At 47.4% G+C, this 19,997-nt stretch overlaps 1 protein-coding gene across 1 annotated transcript in view; it reads right to left on the bottom strand.

Moving 5' to 3' along the window:
* Positions 1–19,997, bottom strand: part of LOC119441824 (uncharacterized) — an 84,619-nt gene that overhangs the window by 54,234 nt on the left and 10,388 nt on the right. Inside the window, exons 5-10 of the mRNA XM_049662916.1 lie at positions 16,245–16,405; positions 11,999–12,199; positions 10,215–10,316; positions 8,975–9,119; positions 7,595–7,683; positions 6,962–7,079 (exon numbers count right to left, since the gene is read on the bottom strand). Of these exons, the coding sequence (XP_049518873.1) occupies positions 6,962–7,079; positions 7,595–7,683; positions 8,975–9,119; positions 10,215–10,316; positions 11,999–12,199; positions 16,245–16,405 (816 nt within the window). The remainder of the gene's footprint in view (positions 1–6,961; positions 7,080–7,594; positions 7,684–8,974; positions 9,120–10,214; positions 10,317–11,998; positions 12,200–16,244; positions 16,406–19,997) is intronic.

Genomic DNA, 19,997 nt, shown 5'->3' with positions numbered 1-19,997 from the left:
ATCATCGGGCGCACGACGTGAAGCACGGGTACGCTTCGCACAGAATGGGCGGCCGCGTCACTCAGCCTCTGCTCCAGGCGCACAAGTTCGAGGACGAGGTTGCGCGTGTACGAGCTCGCCGGTTTCAGCAGCGACAGTACTCTGGCGACGAAGGTTTCGTACGCCTTGGTATCCTCGCCCGGAAAGATGTCCTCGTGCCGTCGCAAAAGTATGGGAGGCGAGTCGAGGTGTAGCACAATCTCGTGGTCCGCTGGTCGCTCCTTCAAGTACATGGTGACGACTGTCGACAAGCCTAGCATCTTGTCGGCCACCTTCGCGATGTTGTGGATGTCCGTATTTGGCAGTGCGTCGACGTAAGGCCACTCGGCTATGCTGAGGTCGGCGAGTATCTTACGCAGGACGCTCCAGTCGGGCGCATCTTCACTCGGCTCCGGGACGCAACGGCGCAAGATCAACGCAGCGTGGCTCGCGAACGTGCTCTCATTGACGGATTGCCTCTGCAGTAGCTTCCACAGGTCCAACATGACGGCCGACGATGCTCTATAGGCGAATGGGTGAGAGTTAAAGTTCCGGGCGTCCTTGAACCAATTGTCGGAGCACACGTGCGCGTAGAAATCTTGACAGGGTGGAATTCTGTGGTCGATCTTTCCAAGGAGGTACTGGCCTTCCCAGAGGCACGAGTCCGTGGCGCAATCACCCCGCGGCGCGACACTCGATGACGCAGACGTCGGTGGCGGCCCGGCGACCGCTGGCACTTCGGCCGCCCGGGCGGAGGCCCCACTGCCTCTCGGTCCCTGATCGATTGCCGGATGCACCGCTCTTGCTCCAGCGATGGGAAACTCGTTGGACACCATCTGGAGCAGCCTGTTGGCAGTACCCAGCAGTATCAGCAGCACGCAGGTCACGATCAGCACAACGGGGACGCAGGCGTTCAGCGCGCACACGTCCCATCCGCCGTTATCGAGGGGGTCCCCGGCGCGTGGCCGCCGATTGCGAGGCACGCGGAAAAAGCTCGCTCCGCTCAAGCTGTTCAGCCCGTTTCGTGGTAAGAGAAGCGCCCGGGGCCTGACGCTGCGCGGTAGCGGCGGCTCCATTACGGCGCTTGCGCTCGTGGCTCCGTCGAGGGCGGCGAGATCGGAGAGCAGCTTGCCGATGGATGTCGACGAAGGCGTCGCGTCCGAGTCTCGACGCTGTCGTCGGGCCGGAAGTTGACCGGAACGTTTCTTAGCCGACGGCGGTGACTTGCGACGGCGCCGGCTTCTATCTCTGCCCTTGTTTACTTTCCTGCGCGACTGCGGGTGCGACTCCCGGACTGGGTCCTGATGCGAATCGCCATCTGACCTCATTCTGTCGCCGTCGCGCATTGGAGGGAGCGGCGGAACGATGGGATACGGCACCGCGTTGGCGAACGGGAGCGGCGCCGCCATAGCCATGTAGGGCTCCGGCGAAGGTACGATCATCGGGTACGGAGTACGTCGGATAAGGAAAAGGCTCGGTGGGGTTCGGGCTCGGAGTCAGGCTCGGCGTGAACGTAGGCCACGGAGGGCTCGGCGACGAGAACACGGGGAACAGCGGTGAGGGAGTAGGGGAGATCAGGCAGGAAGGCATTGACGGCGAAGGCGGGGGAAACGTTTCTTCGCCATACCACGTCGGTGGCCCGGGTTCTCTACTGGAAGGGCCCGGGGATACTCCGAGAAGCTCGGTCGAAGCGTAAGGGTACATTGGAAAGGCCTGCGCTGGAATGACGTGCGTTATTAATCGCCTAGGGTGCTGTAGGCCTGAACAAATAAGAAGATAATGCCAGGCTCGAGCATCGGTGAATGCAGCTCGCGCATGGCCACGAATGTCGTTTTCATCCTCGGTGCTTGAAGCTTTAGTCGAAGAATGGAACAAAGCAGTAAACAGCATAATACGATAAAAAAATAATTGACACGAAGCAAAAAAAGAAAGAATAAGAATAGAGGAAGAAATGGTAGTAGCCACGAATGTCCTGCTACTTACAAAAAGAAAATGAAGCCTTAGTTATGACGGCAACATTTAAGGTCATCGTCATCATAGTTTATTTCACTGATAAATAATTCTCCACCGGGAGTGGTTGCGAATGCATGCGCCGTCAGACGACTTCTGTAGAAATTTTCAAAAAGCAGTCGCAAAATTTGTCGTACCTGATAGCGTTCATGATTAAATCTGCGTATAAATGCTTCAGTATGTAGGCGTTGGAAAGAGCCTTCATTTCTCATCTTCCCCACTGACGGGTTAAGTGAAAGAGAAGAACGACGACAGCATAACTATGTTTCACTATGCTCTACATCCACACAAGCGCTTTCAGCGTATATTATGCTATGGTTGATGAATTAATAAATAGTGCTTCCTAGAAATAGTCCTATATGTTTCCGGCGCTGTTCGACATCGATCTTAGTCGAATATACCGGTCGGTTGACCTTCCGTGGAGACACTGCACATATATGGCGAAGTGAACTCGCATGGTAGCGTAGTAGCAAATGTGATATTCTCAAGAATTGGGAATGTGTGCCGCAAGTTTAATGAGCACTTCTGATGCGCACTTAGCAATAAAGAATTAGATGCATGCGGCCACGACATATAAAATAAGTGAAGAAAAAAAGAACCTCATTACCCCACGCGTATGCCAAAGGCAGAAACCATGCGAGCGAAATGAGACATTTTCCCTCCCAGATATCGCCCGTGTGATCTAGTACTTATTCAGGCGCCGTCACGTGAGGTAATGTGATGTAAGACATCGGTCATGCAGATCGTGAAGTTCGGCACAACACGGTGAAACGTTGGATTAATACTCAACAAGGCAAGGGCATTTTAGTGCTACAATTCTCTACCAGTGAATATAAATGCGCCAATTGCACGATACACGACGGCTGCAGGCAGGTTACAGCTTTAGCTTGTTTCTTTAGCTTGGGGCGATAACGGGGCTCTGCGTTCTCGCATCTAATCGACCTTCTCACAACGCCTCCCGTTCTGGCCCATTTCGGTCCTTCTGCGCCTATCCGTACTGATGCCAGCGGCACGCAATTGGCGCAGTACTGGCACAACGCCAGTGCGGCGATGACCGGGTTATCGCCGACGCCAGCAGACTCCTTTCACCCTCGGAGCGCAACTATTCCATGACTGAGCGTGTCTGCCCTAGTTTGGGCGGTTGCGAAGTTCCGCCCATACTTATATGGCCGACCCTTTTCCGTTGTCACGCGCTTTGCTGGTTATGCTCACTGAAAGATCCTTCAGGAAGACTTGGTCACTGGGCCTTACGCCTACAAGAATATTCGTATTCTGTCCCCTACAAATCTGGCCGACTACACAATGACGCTGACTGCCTATCTTGCTACCTGGTAGACGAGCCTGATGATGCCGACAGTAGTGCCGCCGACGGCATTTTCTCTGTGTCTGCCTTCGCTAACATCGCCGATGAGCAGTACCGGGATCTATCGCTGCGAGCACTCATCGAGCGTCTGCGCTCTACACCTACCGACGCCTCCGTTCGCCGATATGTCCTCCAAGGCGGCATTCTGTACCGAAGGAACTTCCTCCCTGACGGATCTGATCTTCTTGTCGTGCCAAAACATCTACGACGGACTGTGCTCTTTGAGATGCATGACGCACCCAGTGTAGGACATCTTGGGGTAACCCGCACGTACGACCGCGTCCGGCGCCGCTTCTACTGGCCTGGTCTCGCTCGCTCCGTCCGACGCGATGTTGCTGCCTGTGATCCCTGCCAGCGTCGGAAAACACCTCAGGTGCTACCTGCCGGTCATCTCCAGCCGATCACCGTCCCTGTGGAACCGTTCTTTCGTATTGAATTAGACCTCCTCGGGCCCTTTCCCACGTCATCCTCTGGGAACAAATGGGTAACCGTCGCAACTGATTACGCCACCCGATACGCAATCACTCGGGCTCTCCCTACCAGTTGCGCCACTGACGTCGCGGACTTTCTCTTGCGTGACATTATCTTGCTTCATGGCGACCCGCGACAGCTGCTTACTGGCCGAGGTCGAAAGTTATCGCCGACATTGTGTGTTCCTGCTCCACTCAACACAAGCTGACTACCTCATACCATCCTCAAACCAATGGCCTGATGGAGCGGTTAAACCGTACCCTTACCGATATGCTATCCAAGTACGTTTCCAAGGACCACCACGACTGGGACATTGCCCTTCCTTACGTCACATTTACGTATAATTCTTTCCGGCACGACACCGCCGGATTTCCTCCATTTTATCTACTGTACGGTCGCGAACCGACCTTACCCTTGATACGGCAGTTCCTCCTGCTGCGATCTCAACAAGCAGTATGCGCGCGACGCCATCGCCCTCGCCGACCATGCACGCCAGCTTGCCCGTGCTCGACTGACGGCCTCGCAAACCACTGAGCAGCGTCAGTACAACGCCCGCCACCGTGACGTACAGTTTTCGCATGGTGCGCTCGTGCTCCTGTGGTCGCCCTTTCGTAACGTCGGACTTTCAGAGAAGCTCTTTTCGCGATACACAGGACCTTACCGCGTGCTGCGCCAGGTGACGCCTGTGACGTACGAAATTGAACCTGTCAGTTCAACCTCGCCGTCTACTCTGGCATCTAGCGATGTCGTGCACGTCAGTAGGCTCAAGGTCTACTACACTGTTTCCGAGTCCGGCCTTTAATCGCTCCGGGACAGCGTTTTTGCCGCCGGGGGTAGTGCTACGGAACAGTATTTGCGATGGCGAAGAGGCGAGCAGTGTGAAGACGACGACGACGACGATTCGAGGCTAGTGCGGGCTGTTGGCTCTTGGCCAAGTGCGGCGTATTTGCTTTTAAATATACTTGTATATAGCTTTTCGTCTGCGTCTTCTTACGTAACAATATTCAACGACAAGTGACTGCCAGAAATACTTTAGTAGATCTGTGCAAATTCTTAGACAGCATACTTCAACAACAGCCTCAAGTGAAAGCGAAATCCACAATGCCCGCAAGGATTTTAAAATGTAACCTTCAGCTGATGTTGGAGTCCTTACAGAGAACCGTCTAGCTGTTTGAGCTGCTATTTATAAAGCCGTTGCAACGCTAGACAGTGGTTCGTGAGAACAGGAACCGGTGGACTCTGACAGTGGACATATTAGTTACAACTATTAGCCGGTGACAGAGAACTATTATTAACAAAATGTTTTCTGGACTAGGCCCCAGAATCTTACTTCGTTGACTGCCGCGGCACCCACCTTACAGCTAGCTGCATCATGGTTCATTGCAACTATGAATCACGGGCTGTAAAATCTTACCTGGTACACTTTAAAAGATTCTCTAATTATCTAAAATGCATATGCTCACATACTTACCTAGTGCCGGGAACTCCGACGATCTCGAGTCTCACTAGCTTGACGAGTCGCTGGACCATACCTCTGGCACTTGCGACATCGGTGAGCGAGCCACAGCGCACCATCTGATATATGAACGCTACCTAGCTGGCCTATCCGTTACGCTAAAATTGTGCCTCGCTGGGCTTCAAAGCTCAGTCGATACATTTAACGACTGCATCCTTCCAAGAGGAACCCTCACCCACTGACCCTCAACTTAATCTAGGCATCTCACGGGAAGTACCGCAATGGTTACTTTTTATTTATTTTTATTTAACCGTTTCTTTCTCTCTTTCTTTTTTTTTCTCTCTCTCAACCAACAGTCACACTTCCATATCCTCATTTCTATGGGTATTCTCTGTAAACGCATTTATGAATATGACGTCAGGTGGATGTCTGGCGCCCGAATGCGCCCTACAACTCCTGCTTGATTACTCATTAATCACGGACGTTAAAATTTTCTCATACCTTGCAGGACGCACAAATGTTCGATTTAATATTCGAAGAGGCGCTCGACTTATACTATGTGAAATGGTCCAGCCAGCTGCCCCTACTCGCCTACCTTTGCACATTCTTTGAAAATCTCGCCGCCAACAATGAAGAGACGGCCGCAGCAATGCGAGTGTGAGCGCCAACCGACCCTGCAAATGTAATGGATCTAAATGTATGCACGAAGCTTCGCAAACATTGTATGACGAAAACGTACGGCCGTTTCCTGCCAAGGGGCCGTCATTGAAGACTCACAACGATGCTATAATCTTCTGACTGTGTATCTTCGCACGTGTCTCAATCGAACACTCGGGGCATTTCAAGCAACTCGGTAACAATGCAATAGAATTATATCCAAAAGTCTGACGATTCTCTATTGTGCCGAGTTATACGCTCCTTTCTCCCCTTAGGCAGTTATAGAGCGCTCGATCCGTGTCCATACTTTTATCTATCTCTCCGACAACGCGCTCTCGCTTCAAAACTAAATCCACTGTAGCTCTTTTTGTAAAATTAGCATGCCTTACCTTTCTTTTTCCTAGCTTATAGTGTCCCTCTCGCAGTGCATTTCGTTCATAGTTCACGCGTCCAAACACTGCAGAGACCAGTGATGGGTGCAAGTGTTCGATAAGCGTTCGTCGCCGAGAACCGGGCGGCAAGCGGTGCACTATCTAGAGGCGCCGAAACAATAATGGAGCCGTAGGTAGAAGTACGGGCGTTGGATTTTCGTTTTATCCATCCAGCGGCCATGGTTGAAGCATCGTCACAGTCCCACTACGGGCGTACCTCATAATAAGATCACGCTCATGGCACGTAAAACCCCATGATTTAATTTAAGAGGACTGTCGCCGCGTAGTCACGTTTCTCTTAGCTTGATAACGGAGCGAGAATGCACTCGACTTGCCACTGCTGGCGCAAGCGTTGTGCATACGCATGCGCACTTGCGCTTCCGCTTAACGGTTGAGTGTAGCAAAGTGCACACGCGTCTAAGCGGAGCAGACAGTAAACGCTTAGCTGAATTAGTCTTATGATCGTTATTGCAACGCTCAGGCTCTATGTGGTCATCCACATCTGCTAAGTTATATGTCGTCCAGCTACAGTCAAAGAAAGGCCAAACTGCTCACGTGGCAATATCACCGGAGGTAATATGGGCTTCGTCCGCATCATGACTTTCTTTAGCGATTCTTGCTGGCTGGCTAGATGGGTAGCTTTATCCTCGACCGTGTCTTGGGAGCCTTCCGACTGGTTGTGGCGAGCACAGAAGAACAGGAAAGAAAAGATTGGTTCTCTTCAGTGCGCACTTTTCAACGTTTCGCAAAATAGACATTCTGTGTTTTTGACATATCTTGACAAGATGAAAGCTTGACAATTTTGACTTTCCCCGATACAATTTACAGCAAAGTAGCACTTAGTGATGGATTTCATGGCTCTGTTAATAAGTCTATAGGAAAGAAATACCGGACTTAAGCTATAGCAGAGGGACGCCAGGCACCGACAGAAGTAAATACTTGTTTGAGCAACTTCGTTCTGTAAATTACAATTACAGCATTGCTTAGAACTTCTAAAGCTTTTAGACATAAAATTAGACGTTCTGCAGACTATCTATAATAATCTCCACCTTTCTCTCATTAAAGTGTTTCTCTTTCTAGATTTCGTACAGGCTTTATAGAGAAACTTTCTACGGAACTGCCAAATATATTTATTTTTCCACACAAATGGTCAAATCCTGGCACATACTTTCCAGAATCGCAACTTACCTCATCATCGCCGTTCAGATGCCCTTCGTGGTTGCCGTTCAAAGCGCCATTAGAATGATGGTACCTCTCGTGCATATTCACCATGGTCTCTGAAGAAAAAATAAACATTTCTTCTTAAAGAACAGCCCGCACGTTTTGATTATTCCTTGCCAGTTTTGACCTGAAGGTTTACAGCCACCCAATACCACAGAGCATAGCGTACCTATTGTACAAGTAGCGGAGCACAGGAGTTACTTTACAAGCACATACCTCTTTTAGTCCAAACCTAGCGCATTCACCACAGCGAATAATACATTGGTTCTTTTCAGTGTTAGCAAGATGGTTACAAATTTACCTGTTGTTTCACGAAATGCGTTCGAAATTGTTTAAAAATAGGGAAGATGAGATAATTAAGTGATTTCCTCTTCATTGCTTTTACCACCGAGGCATACATTTGAAAGCGATTCGATGTAGTAATTACCCCAGTAATTATGCTACTTAGAAATTACCCAAGTAATTATGCTACTAATTAACCTAATTTAGCTCATTAACCTCTACTCCTCTAATTAACCAAAATAGCCTTGCGATTGATTCCACTGGAAGACTTGCAGCGCACCATATAAGGAGCTCAAAAGCGTATAAAAGTAGCAAAAACCTTGAAGCTAATTTTCACAGCGTAATGAATTCCGGCCAATTTCACACACAAAAGCGAAACTGAACAGCCGAAGAGCGCAACCGTCACGCCCTTAGTAGATGCCCATGAGTGACGTCAATGCTTGCTTCTTACCAGTAGGTGAGCCTTAAGTGAGCGTCTTTATCAAGCCGCGAGCTTGCTCGCTTCATGCTCGCGTGATGCATGATGCAAAGGGAAGCAAAGCGGTTCGACAGAAATTCTGGAACGTCAGCAACAGTGTTGTGCCTGCTAGACTGTGAGCTAATGAACCCGCATGACGTGCAGATGAGTCTTGCTGCTTTAGGGTTACTGCACATAATATATAGAGAGGCAAAGTACGCATTGTGTGTCAGATGAAGTCCTCTGCATAAATTACTGCGTTTTACCCCATAGCCTGGTCATGGGGGAACAGATCTGTACCTGCGCAGAGTGTTCCGCTTTTTCGGTCTCTGGACGGGCTAGGAACCCCCAACCAAAGCTGTAAGACGAAACAAATATACACTGACTCCTGATCAAAGTAAACAATAAATAATAACGCAAAAAAACTTCTGCGACTGTACAGCGTAAACTGTATAACTAATTAGGCCTACCTCCTGCGTTTCCTTCGCTCTCAGTTAAGGTTTCCTGCCGGCGATGAGTCATGGGAGCAGACGTCGTAATATGCGTCACAAGCAGGAGTGCCAATCTGCTACATTCGAGGCCACATTGCATAAATTGGAAACCCTTACTTTGGATATAGGGAGGCGCGAGGGCTTTGAGCCTGCTGACAGTATTGCCGAGGTGTGTTGCGTTGGCCAGCTGATTTCGTTTGATGATTTGTTCCAGTCCTAGCTTCTCAGGATACTGCAGGTAGTAGTCAGCTGTCTTGCCTTTCTGCGGACGGGAAGTGAGTGATGCATTCACGCTGGTTAGCACAAAGTGGTTCTATGAGACTCGGGTAGCAGCGTTTCACTGTGAACGCGCGAAATTTAATACATTCGACAGACAACCGTGCACTTTCGGCACAAAAATACTATAAAGACAACTTTGAAGGACTTTCTATAGTCAATGAAATTTCAAAAGGTCGGTTTCTTGCGTTGATAAAACGTTCACGTGACGCTCTGGCGCTGGTCGCATACTGAGCATCTGCTTAGAATAAGTGTGTTGCACGCTTCGCGTCAGACGTGTATATTAGACAAAATAATTCATATGTCAACGTCACTCTGAGGCGATTAAAAAATAATAGCTTGCCCGTAAACGTGGTAAAGTTTACGGAATACTTAAATACAGGGAAGACATAAGTGCCCAGCAGTGTAAGGTGCCGTCGTGTGAGGCTGATGTCAACAACAGCACACGTAACCTTCATTGCGGTCAAATAAAGTTTTAGTAATTTCAATTCATTCCAACGCCTATGTTTTAGCTATCTGCACGTGCAAAGGCATTGGAAGTAATTCACGTATAGTTGACTTCTTTTTCTTAACTTAACACTAGAACAGTAACTCAACACAAGAACATATCTCACACTTCGTGGCTGAAGAAAGCGTCACTGGCAAGCTGAAAACGCTGCTACTGCTATTTGCTGTTATAATGGGCGTATCCGGTGTTCCGGTATTCCATGAACTTTAATACACTTATGAGCAGGGTACTTTTTTATATTATTAACTTGGCGTTCACACTACGGATGACCACAAATGGACGTCGGCTGTCGATTCACAAATCTAATCACTGACAGGAGCCACAGGCTCGTTATCCACTTGCAGTGGCCGTTTCTTTCTCTCTCGCTACTTTTTTTTTCATTTTTTTTCGTATTGAAGGAATTACACAATTTACGTGCCCCCCCCCCCTCCTCCCGTCGGCTCACATTTTTTTATTGCACATATACACACGGGAACGAGTTTAGACTGCACTACCTGCGGTATTAGCCCACATTTTTAGACTGCACTATATCCGGGATCGGCCCACGATAGAGACTAGAAATACACTACTCACGCTATCTACGATTGCCGTCGGAGCACCGGCTGCGATGAGCATGTTGTACATCTTCCGACCGTCTCTGAGTGCGGCCGCGTAGTGAAGAGGTGTTCGTCCCTCCTGGTGAGAGAAAAGATATAAATGAACACAATTCCGCTGTACTTAAATTCTGCGCAATATAATGCACACGAAAGCCGACTATGGCTCGAATTAAGTTTGTGAGGGACTGCAACACTATATAGCCCTCCCGGGCACGTCAAGGGACTGTCTCAGCCATGCTTAAGACAAACCAGGTCTCCCGAAGGGATGATACCCAAGACGTTTATTTCCTTGTGAACTCTGGGCAAGAGGACACAAGGCAAAAATAACATTTTGTTTTTATCTGAGAAAAGCAGTGAGGTCGACAGTAAGAGCCTAATGTGAACAAAAGCCCGTCGAGAAGACTGCAGCTTGTGCTTCGTAGCGCTCGGCCTTTCAGCGCAATAGAACTTGCCCCATACGTTTTCGTGAGGAAGACTTCCGTGTACATGGTACAAATCGAATGAGCATAATTACCGAATTACGTCACGAAATATGTACTTAAATAAGCGCATGTCTAATGCTCTGAGAGCACCTCTGCAGGATCATCCGACAACCGGCCTGCATTTCGACAGTCACGTTGGACTCCGGACTGTCGAAATACAGAGTGGCTATAGAAGAGTTACATCGACGCGTCTGAGTTCTGTATATATTGCAAGAACGCACAGTACGGTCCTCTGTTAAAGGAAACACGCATTATTCTTCAATCGATATCTCTGGCATTTGGCCATCAAATCCTACAGACAAATATTTTTATGTACAAATGCACCATTGTGGATAACTGAAATGCGAACAAATTAGGGCTAACTGAATATCGCAAATCGGTTCTGCAGAAGCCTGCAAGGTGGAAGTTTCATGAAAGAGAAAAATTGTCATTTGCCCGGACCACGAAGCTACAAAGCAAACCGATGCGGGTTTCCCAGAAAGAATACGTAGGTGCGTTAGGGCTAACAATAGCACGTTCTTCATTTGCGCTTTCGCCAATATGCGCTTTCACCAGCCAACATGATAATGTCGGCTTGATTTCGGCTTTAACACGCTAGTGTGAGGCCCGTGCTATCTTCAGACACCGCATAAGTATAGTGGTATAGGAGATCGCGTGCACTGCAGTTATTACTCGTTCAATGTGTTGTGCACTATACATTGAAATGACCCGTTCGCGTTTCATTCGTCCACGGATCCAATCAATGGTATCAGCCACTTTTTTTCTCATAAACGCCAATAAATGATATAGTTATATGGGCTTCATTACTACCTAGGTGTTCCCTTTAACAATGGGCTGTACTGAACCTACGAACGTATACAAGTATTCACGGTAAAGTATGAGATAAAACAATGCGATGAAGCGGGGCAACTGGTTGCTGTTTGTGTTATCTCTTGCGCTGAGTATACAGGACAGAGACAAGGAACACAGGAACATCAACGAGAGCGCAATCTCTGCTCCTGCCTTCCTTGTCTCTGTTCTGTACTTAGCGCAAGAAACAACATGATCAGGTAAAACCACTGCGCCCACAGTGTGAGTTCCACATACTCCACAGCATACGAGTGCGCAGAATCCCTGAAAGTTTACAATCACACGGTTGAATCTCATATAGCGACTACTACTCTAACTGACCCAGCGACACGCCCACAGATGCGACTGGATGTTGCTGAAGGGGCTGTAACAACGCTAGGCCTCGCGCAGCTGCTGGCTGACTTTGCTGCGCACCGCTAACAATACTCACGATGTCCTTGGCACTGAGCGAGTCGCGGAAGTTCTCGGCCAGATGCTGGGCGACGTCCACGTGGCCGTGCATGACGGCCTTGTGGATGGGCGTGGCGCCCATCGAGTCCCGCGCCAGCGAAAGCGACCGGTGGCTCATCAGCGTCTGCACCTCCCGCAGCCGGCCCCGGATCACGGCGCGGTGCACGTCGCTGATTTGCTCCTGCGGGGGACGTTGCCGAACACGGAAAGCGCACGCGCGCTGTGCCAACTTGCCAAGTCACGTCACTGTCTCAGCGCCACAAAAAAACGTCGCAACTTGGGTCCCAAGTTGGTGTGACACCGGTTTATTGAAGAGCGGCACATGGCCCAATGGCACATAACCTGTGACCCAAGTTTGTGTTGAAGAGGTTCAGTCAAGATGCACATACCCAGCGATCCGAATTCACATCAGAGAGGTTCATTGAAGTGTGGCGAGTACATAGTTTCACATGTGCAGTCATCCGAATTTGGGTGAACGGAATTCATTGAAGAGCGGTATACATAGGCAGTGGCCCATAGCCAGTAATACAAGTTCGCGTGAAATGGGTTTAGCTGATGGCGGCACATACAAAATGTCCCATACCCGTGAACCAAGTTGGCCCGACGATTGGTTTCGAACCGGGTTCCCTCACCACAGCAGCCCGATGCTCTAGCCATTAAACCATGGACTACCCAGTGACCCAAGTTGGCGGGAAAACGGTTATGGAGACAGAGACAAACAGACAGGCAGCCTGAAAAAGTAACTGAGAATGCTGAAGAAGTAACTGAAAATGCTTATCGCATTAATATAGCATCTTAGTGGCTAATGACTGACAGAGTAATAGCCCAGGGATCCATGCTGGGCCCTTTTCTTTTTCTGGCATATATATCAACGATTTGCACGGCTATGTGTCAGAACATTGCATCTTATACGCATACGACATGACTATTAATACAAATAGCATTATTTGGCAACTTAACACACTTTTAGGGATATATATATATATATATATATATATATATATATATATATATATATATATGTCTCAACACCTCTCAGGCGCAAGTTGGAATACGCTAGCGCAAGACAGGGGTAATTGGAGATCGCAGGGAGAGGCCTTCGTCCTGCAGTGGACATTAATATAGGCGGATGATGATGATGATGATGATGATGATGATGATGATGATGATGATGATGATGATGATGATGATGATATGTATCGAACCATGCTGCCGCCAACTTGAGTGATTGTGTGTATAAATAATCTATGGTCTAGCGGTTACAGCATCGAGCTTCGGTGCTGAGGGAACAGGGTTGGAAACCAACCACCGGACCAACTTCTGTTTCTGGGTATATGCCATACTGGGTATGAGCTGCTCTTCGATGAACCTCCTTGACGCCAACGTGAATCATTGGGTATGTGCCATAGAGTATGTGTCGCTCTTCAGTGACAAAATAATCCTTTGCCATTTCTCAGGGGCTGGGCGGAAACGGATCAGCGACATATATATTGAGACAATCTAGTTCGCATATATATATATATTTCAACTACACTTAAGTTCCCCGATACTTTCCTTGGTATCATTGTCTGTTGGCTTTATGTGGTTATGATTAACAAAATCGAGCCCTTCGGTTCACCTTCTTCTTTCGTATTTCATTACGAGGGTCTCGAATCTGGCAGCCTTGATGTCATTAGGTAGCATACGAGGCTTTATTAGCCGCGTTCCTGCTCTCCCAAGATCACGTGTATACGTGACGCCATCGGGCTAAAAAAAAAAAAAAGGATGTTCCACATCCGCTCACCATGGTTCTGAGTGGCACTGGCTAACACTCCTAGAGATAGATCTTGTAAATATAAATACCCAAGTTAGTGGACGAATTGATGGCCGTCGCCGTAGCACAATTGGTAGTGCAACGCACGCGTAATGCGGAGGTTGCGGGTGCGGCTCCCGCCGGCGAAAAGTTATCTATTCGTCCACTTTCATTTCCCCTTTTCTTCATTATTTTCTACATTCCATTTTCAACTACACTTAATTTCCCCGATGCTTTCCTTGGTATCATTGTCTGTTGACTTTATGTGGTTACGATTATATATATATATATATATATATATATATATATATATATATATATATGCTACAGCCGCCACGAGCAATTTGCTCCGCGCCTGGCACAGTGTGTTCAGTGGGCATAGTGGACAGGGCGAGAGATGACCGCGACTGCAAACACGCCTCATATACCGAACGCGTTTTGCTGGTGGGAATATGGCATGTCGCTACATTGCTTCAATGAAAACCGCAATAACATCGACATTCATCGTGAGATATATTCTACCGGCAATTTTTTCTGAACAGCCGAAATGGAAACTGAACTTTACAAAACAGGTAATAATGTTCTACGAAAACTGTTGGACTGGCTTGAATGTAATTGTCTTCGGGCCAACACATACCTAAAAGCAACCGCATAGACTTCGCCGCGAAAAAAACATCCGATTAACGAACACTAAATATTTAAGCTTTAATAGCTGTCCTTTGCAAGGCGTTAACGACACGAAGTGTTCAGGAGTTTATATTGAGAGTCAACTACAATGGCATAAGCACATTCACAAAACTACACTTACTGTCTACAAAAAGATCCCCAATACATTATAAATTACACCGTGTCTTCTCATTACATACGATTCAAACTCTGTATATTATAGGTTCGTACATTCGTATATTACGTACGCAATCCCCGTTTACGAACTAACGTACCCCAGTACCTTATTGCTTATTATTGTCGCACAAATACTGCGCTTCCAACTATGCCTACTTAAAAAGTATGGACTCGGTTAGATTCACTTGTCTCATGCTTAACTTACTACACGTAAAACATTGCATTCATTAGCATGTTTTCATGTGTTTACAAAATTACGCACAAAATTACCTTATGTCCTTTAGTAACAAATAAATAAGGATATCGCATACCCACTACGATCAACGGCCTCGAACATGCTATGTATACCGAACGCCCGCACTAATTATGGCTCCTATTCTTTTTTATATTCTACAGCGGAGTTGTGGAATAAATTACCGACAGATCAAACGCTTCAACAGTCATTTATTTGTTGCAAAACTTATTTTCCGCTCTTTCATGCTTGTATCAGTCAATCAATGAAGACCCGCGGCGGCCGCATTTCGATGGAGGCGAAATGCAAAAACGCCCGTGTGCTTACGTTGTACTGCACGTTAAACAACCTCAGATGGTCAAAATTAATCCGCAGCCCTCCACTACGGCGTGCCTCATAATCAGAGCTGGTTTTGGCACGTAACACCCCAGAAAGAAGAAGAATCAATGAAGACGCAATAGATTTGTACCACCATAAAAGTTATTTTTCGTCTCCCTTTTTGCTTTTTTCAGACGCTCATTATGTTTATATAAAATCATATAATCTAGAAACCTTTTTCACTGCTTCTGCGAGGGTTATGGGGCCTTACCTTTACACAATACCCGATATGTAACCCTTCGTGCAATAAATAATTTGTTAACTTATATGTCGCTCATGTATGACCGCCACTTCTCTCCGCTCTACCTTTTTTTAAAACCAACCTTATTCTCATCTCGTCGCTACGTCGAATTACTAAAATTCTTGTATTTGGTTGTGAACACTTTTTATCGTTCATTGGATCCCCGCTATTTAACACCCGTCGATCGAACCACAACTCGCCGATATTACGAACTAAACATAGCACATTAGGTGCGCTTACTAACACCTTCAAATTTTCTTTTCTTCTGAGGACCATTGAGCAATGGAAATGTTTACCAGGTGTCATCCGTAGATTATAACTAAATTAGTTTTTAGACTGCTTGAGCAATTAAACTATCAATAAGAAAGATGAACTTTGAAATGATATTACTGTACTGTTCTTGCTTTCTATGAGTATTATTGTGCCCGTTTCGGTTGCTTTTTGTATATTCTATGCTTGTAATTCCACTCACGCCATGGCTACCTAACTTATGGCTACAGTATGCAAAATAAAAAAATGAAATACTAACCAAGAAGGGTAATCGCAGAAAAAAACGAATGTGATTTTGCATTATCGAAAATATCAGACAAATTGAAGACCGCTTGCCTTCAGTATAATAAGGTTCTAAGGGCAGAGTTCTCGTTTAGACCATCTTTAGTAATGGAACTAACAAATGCATCAACGCCTTTCAGCCTGGAGTTGCGATTCTCTAGGGGTAGTATTTGTATTGTTGTGCTCACGATATATCCGGGCACGATGTCCAGGAACTCCTGCACGACCGGGTTCGGGCTGGTCTCGCCCAGCAACCGATCGCCGTGGCCGTGAAGAACAAGCTCTTCAAGGGCCTCAAGGTTTCCCTGGCCGATGATCTCGCGGATCTGTACCTTCAGGCCGGCTGGCTCTGCAATGAAAAAAAGAAAGAAAAAAGATGCAGCACATCCAACGAGTTGGAATCTATGTACACCGAACCTTTGTGCGAGTGCATAAAGAGTCGAAACACGAGTTCTCCGTAGCTTTATTTAGGCATTGTAGAGAAGCTAATGCAATGCCGCCGCCGCTGTTGCGGATGCGCGGAGGCGAGCGCCATCTAGTGGGGGAGCAAGCATCCCAGCGGGGCGCGCGGCGCGCGTCCTCCGCCGTGATTGGTTGACCTATTCTGTTCGAGAACAGCCAAGCCGTTGTACTCACGGTCACGAAACCCGTCGAGGTTCGCAAAGAGAAGCTTCGCTTTTAAAAAACATGAACAATAAAGATCGTCAGCTTCGGCCGAAATGCGAAGCATTGAACGCGATAGCAAAGTTTGGCGTTGCACTGAAGGCGTCTCAGAACGATGACATCATGAGAAGCGTGCCAACGGCGCTGCAGGTGAGACCGAAGGAAAACCGTCGGATTTGGTCAGCGTCCAAATAAATGATTACAAAAATTTAGCTTGGCGTTCTCCACGACGTGGTATGCACACAGCTGCTCAGCGCGAACGCCAACACGTGTGCGCACAGCGCTGATGCCTGCAGTGCATGGAAGCCAGCTCTGGCAAAGACGATTCAGCGGAGCGTAAATGTGCGCTCCACTTGCTTTCGTCGCTTTTGAAGCCAAACGCACTTTATTTAGCACGTAGGGTGTTTTTAGCGCTTGTCGCGCGGTCCGCACATGCGCCGTCTACAGTGGGACAGCACGACAACGCTGACGCCAACTGCGACGGCGGAAATGATCCTCGAACGTCCGTATACTATCGCAATAAGGAAAAAGCGTCACGTTTGAAAGTAAAATAGCCCTGCCATGAGAGGGGCTGGTGCACATGCAACAAGGTCCCATCGCGGACAAATGAAACGCAAACAAAAACTTGCAAAAACGGATGCGAAGTTCTCATTAGGCACACGAATATCGACCCATGTAGACCTGCACAATATTTTTGTCAAAGAAACCCGTTTATATTGCTTTGATTCACGCGCACTGAATGCTTGCATTTTGTTTTCCTTTTTTAGTTACTCTTGCATTGGTCTTTCGATAATGCGCTCTACCACCATCTTCGGGAGACGCTGCGCCGTCTGTTGGCACTGCCGAGAAGTCCGCGCGCGGCCTCCAAGACGAGAAGCGTGGCGCGCCAGTGCCTGCGAAGTTCGAACGCTGAGAATTGTTCCCTGACTTGCCGGAAACTCAGTGGCACAAACTCAATGATCCAAGTTGGCCAGAGGTTCATTGAAGAGCGGCACGGACCGAGTGGCACGTAACCCATGCTGAACATAAAACGTATTCCAATTGGTTTTGTTAACAAATTTACTGATACGCCTTGCGGCAGTCCACTCATCAAGTACATTTAGCGAAGCTGCAAACCCCGCAGCGTCTGAACCCATTCAAATCGTTTTTGCAAAGAATAAAAAAAAATACAATTTTGTGAGCACAACGTGATGTCTGTGATTAACCAGTGTGTTGTGAAGCACAGTTACACTGTGAAGGCTGCCAATGTGATAACAACCTTTGCTTCATCACGGTCATGAAGCATATGCGTCCTACAGCGAGTTTCGGCCGCTTAATGTAGCTTTTGATTATTGAACTGCATTCTAGAAAGCCATTTATGAAGCAACTTTGCTAACTTCGAAGTCGCTAAAATGTCGCCATTTTGTTCATTCATGTCACCAAATAACCGCCAGTCACTAGACAAAAAATTTTCCCGCTAAACAGACAAGGAAGTCGCTAAATCAAGCGGCAAAAATAGCCAAAACGGCAATCGCCGACAAAGACTTCGCCCTTAAAAATAGTTTGAGTCCGTTTGCATGCTGCTAACTTCGGCGCGTCGTTTATAGTTGCCTATGCATTATCTCGCCAGTTATGTGCAATATAGAGGAGCCGTCGGGTGGAAACAAGCAATCAAGAACGAATACCACAATTCGTTCATTGTCTGTCGCTTCCCTTTCGTGTGCGACAATGGTCGAATGGAAGAACACATTCATGAATGGAAGTAGTACACACTGTATAGTTAGTCATTTTTTTTGTGCGACAGTTAGACCATTCTTGTTACTGGCTAGCTGACGGCACCCGCGGTTTTCGTTGCCCTTCAAAAACTGAATCACCAGAGAAGGAAAACTCCAGCCAATATAATTCAGTTGTCCGCGACCAGACAGATATCTGCCGAATGTTTACCTTTGATTCTATGCTTCAAGGACTTCGTGAGGCTGACTAGAGGTGGTGATTTGTCACCGAGCAAATAGTTCTTGTATGGAATAATACCTTGAACTTGAGCATATGAAGTGAATAAAGGAATTACTGTTATGATCTTTCTTGCAGATAACCAAGTCACCAGAAAGTTGCCTACCAACATACCTCTCTGCGGTTGCTTAATTGCTACCTCCGCGTGTATAGTACGGTTGGATTCGACAGCATGTCTGTTACCATGGCGACCGAACTTTGAAACGCCTAATGCCTGACATTTATGGCGTGCTTTAAGTCGTTAGGTAAGACCGACAGTACCGTTTATTTCATTCTTTTGTTAATGCATGAGCATCAGTCGATTCCTAATGTATAAATGCAAGCCTGCCTAAGTATGGCGTCACCGTTCGACAAAACTAACTATAGCAGGCAATGTGACAAATGTGTTTCGGCTTTCACTGAGCCAAGAAAGTTACTGAATGAGTCATTTACTAAATGAAAACGCCATAACCTACAAAGAACAAGGCACAAGGAATGCAAGACTAATGATTCAACCGATTTTCTCTTTGTACCTTTTAGCAGGAACTTACACTAGTAGATTTATATCTTGTACTGAAAGTTAGCTGAAGAGAGAGAAAGGACGCAAAGAAAGGCAGGGAGGTTAACCAGTGGTAGTTCCGGGTGGCTAACTTGCACTGAGGAAGGAGTAGGGAGATAAAATGCGAAAGAGAGTGGAAGGGAGAGAGAGAGAGAAAGAGACGAGCACAAACAAACCACGTACGCTATAAAGCCGTAGGGGCCGGCGTTCTTAAAGTCTGTCGTGAAGGCCCGTAGACCGCAGGAACCTTAATAGCTCGAAAAATGTCTTCTGCGCGGATGTTCTTTGGAAGCAGTGGCCTAGAGCTTTTAGTTCTGATAGTGGACGATTGTCCACTTGGTCCATCACTTTGCACATCACTTGCTTCTCGGCACTATAGAGCGGGCAGACACAGATAATGTGTGCGAGCATCTCATCACAGCTGCACGGGTCGCACTTGGGGCTGTTGGCCATTCCAATAACGAAGTCATAAGAGTTCGTGAATGCTACGCCTATAGCCACTGATGGCACAGCATATGGTCTGTTCACGTCGTGGTAACCCAGGCGGTAGATGCATCTGTATATACGGAGACAATGAACGCAAACGACACATGGTGAATAAATACGTTCGAGTCCCACAGGGCAAAGCATAGTGACGGGATGTCACTCGCAGGCCAGCCGCGGCGTCTCTTCGCGAAAGCGAAATCAAGACACAGTGATCACTTTTATGTGCAGATCGGGCGGCTTCGTCAGCGTGGTCATTCGCGCTGAT

This window comes from Dermacentor silvarum, chromosome 2 (assembly GCF_013339745.2).
Source record: "Dermacentor silvarum isolate Dsil-2018 chromosome 2, BIME_Dsil_1.4, whole genome shotgun sequence".
NCBI lineage: Eukaryota > Metazoa > Arthropoda > Arachnida > Ixodida > Ixodidae > Dermacentor > Dermacentor silvarum.
The sequence above is the reverse complement of the archived record's forward strand: the minus strand, read 5'-3'. Positions and strand labels throughout refer to the sequence as shown.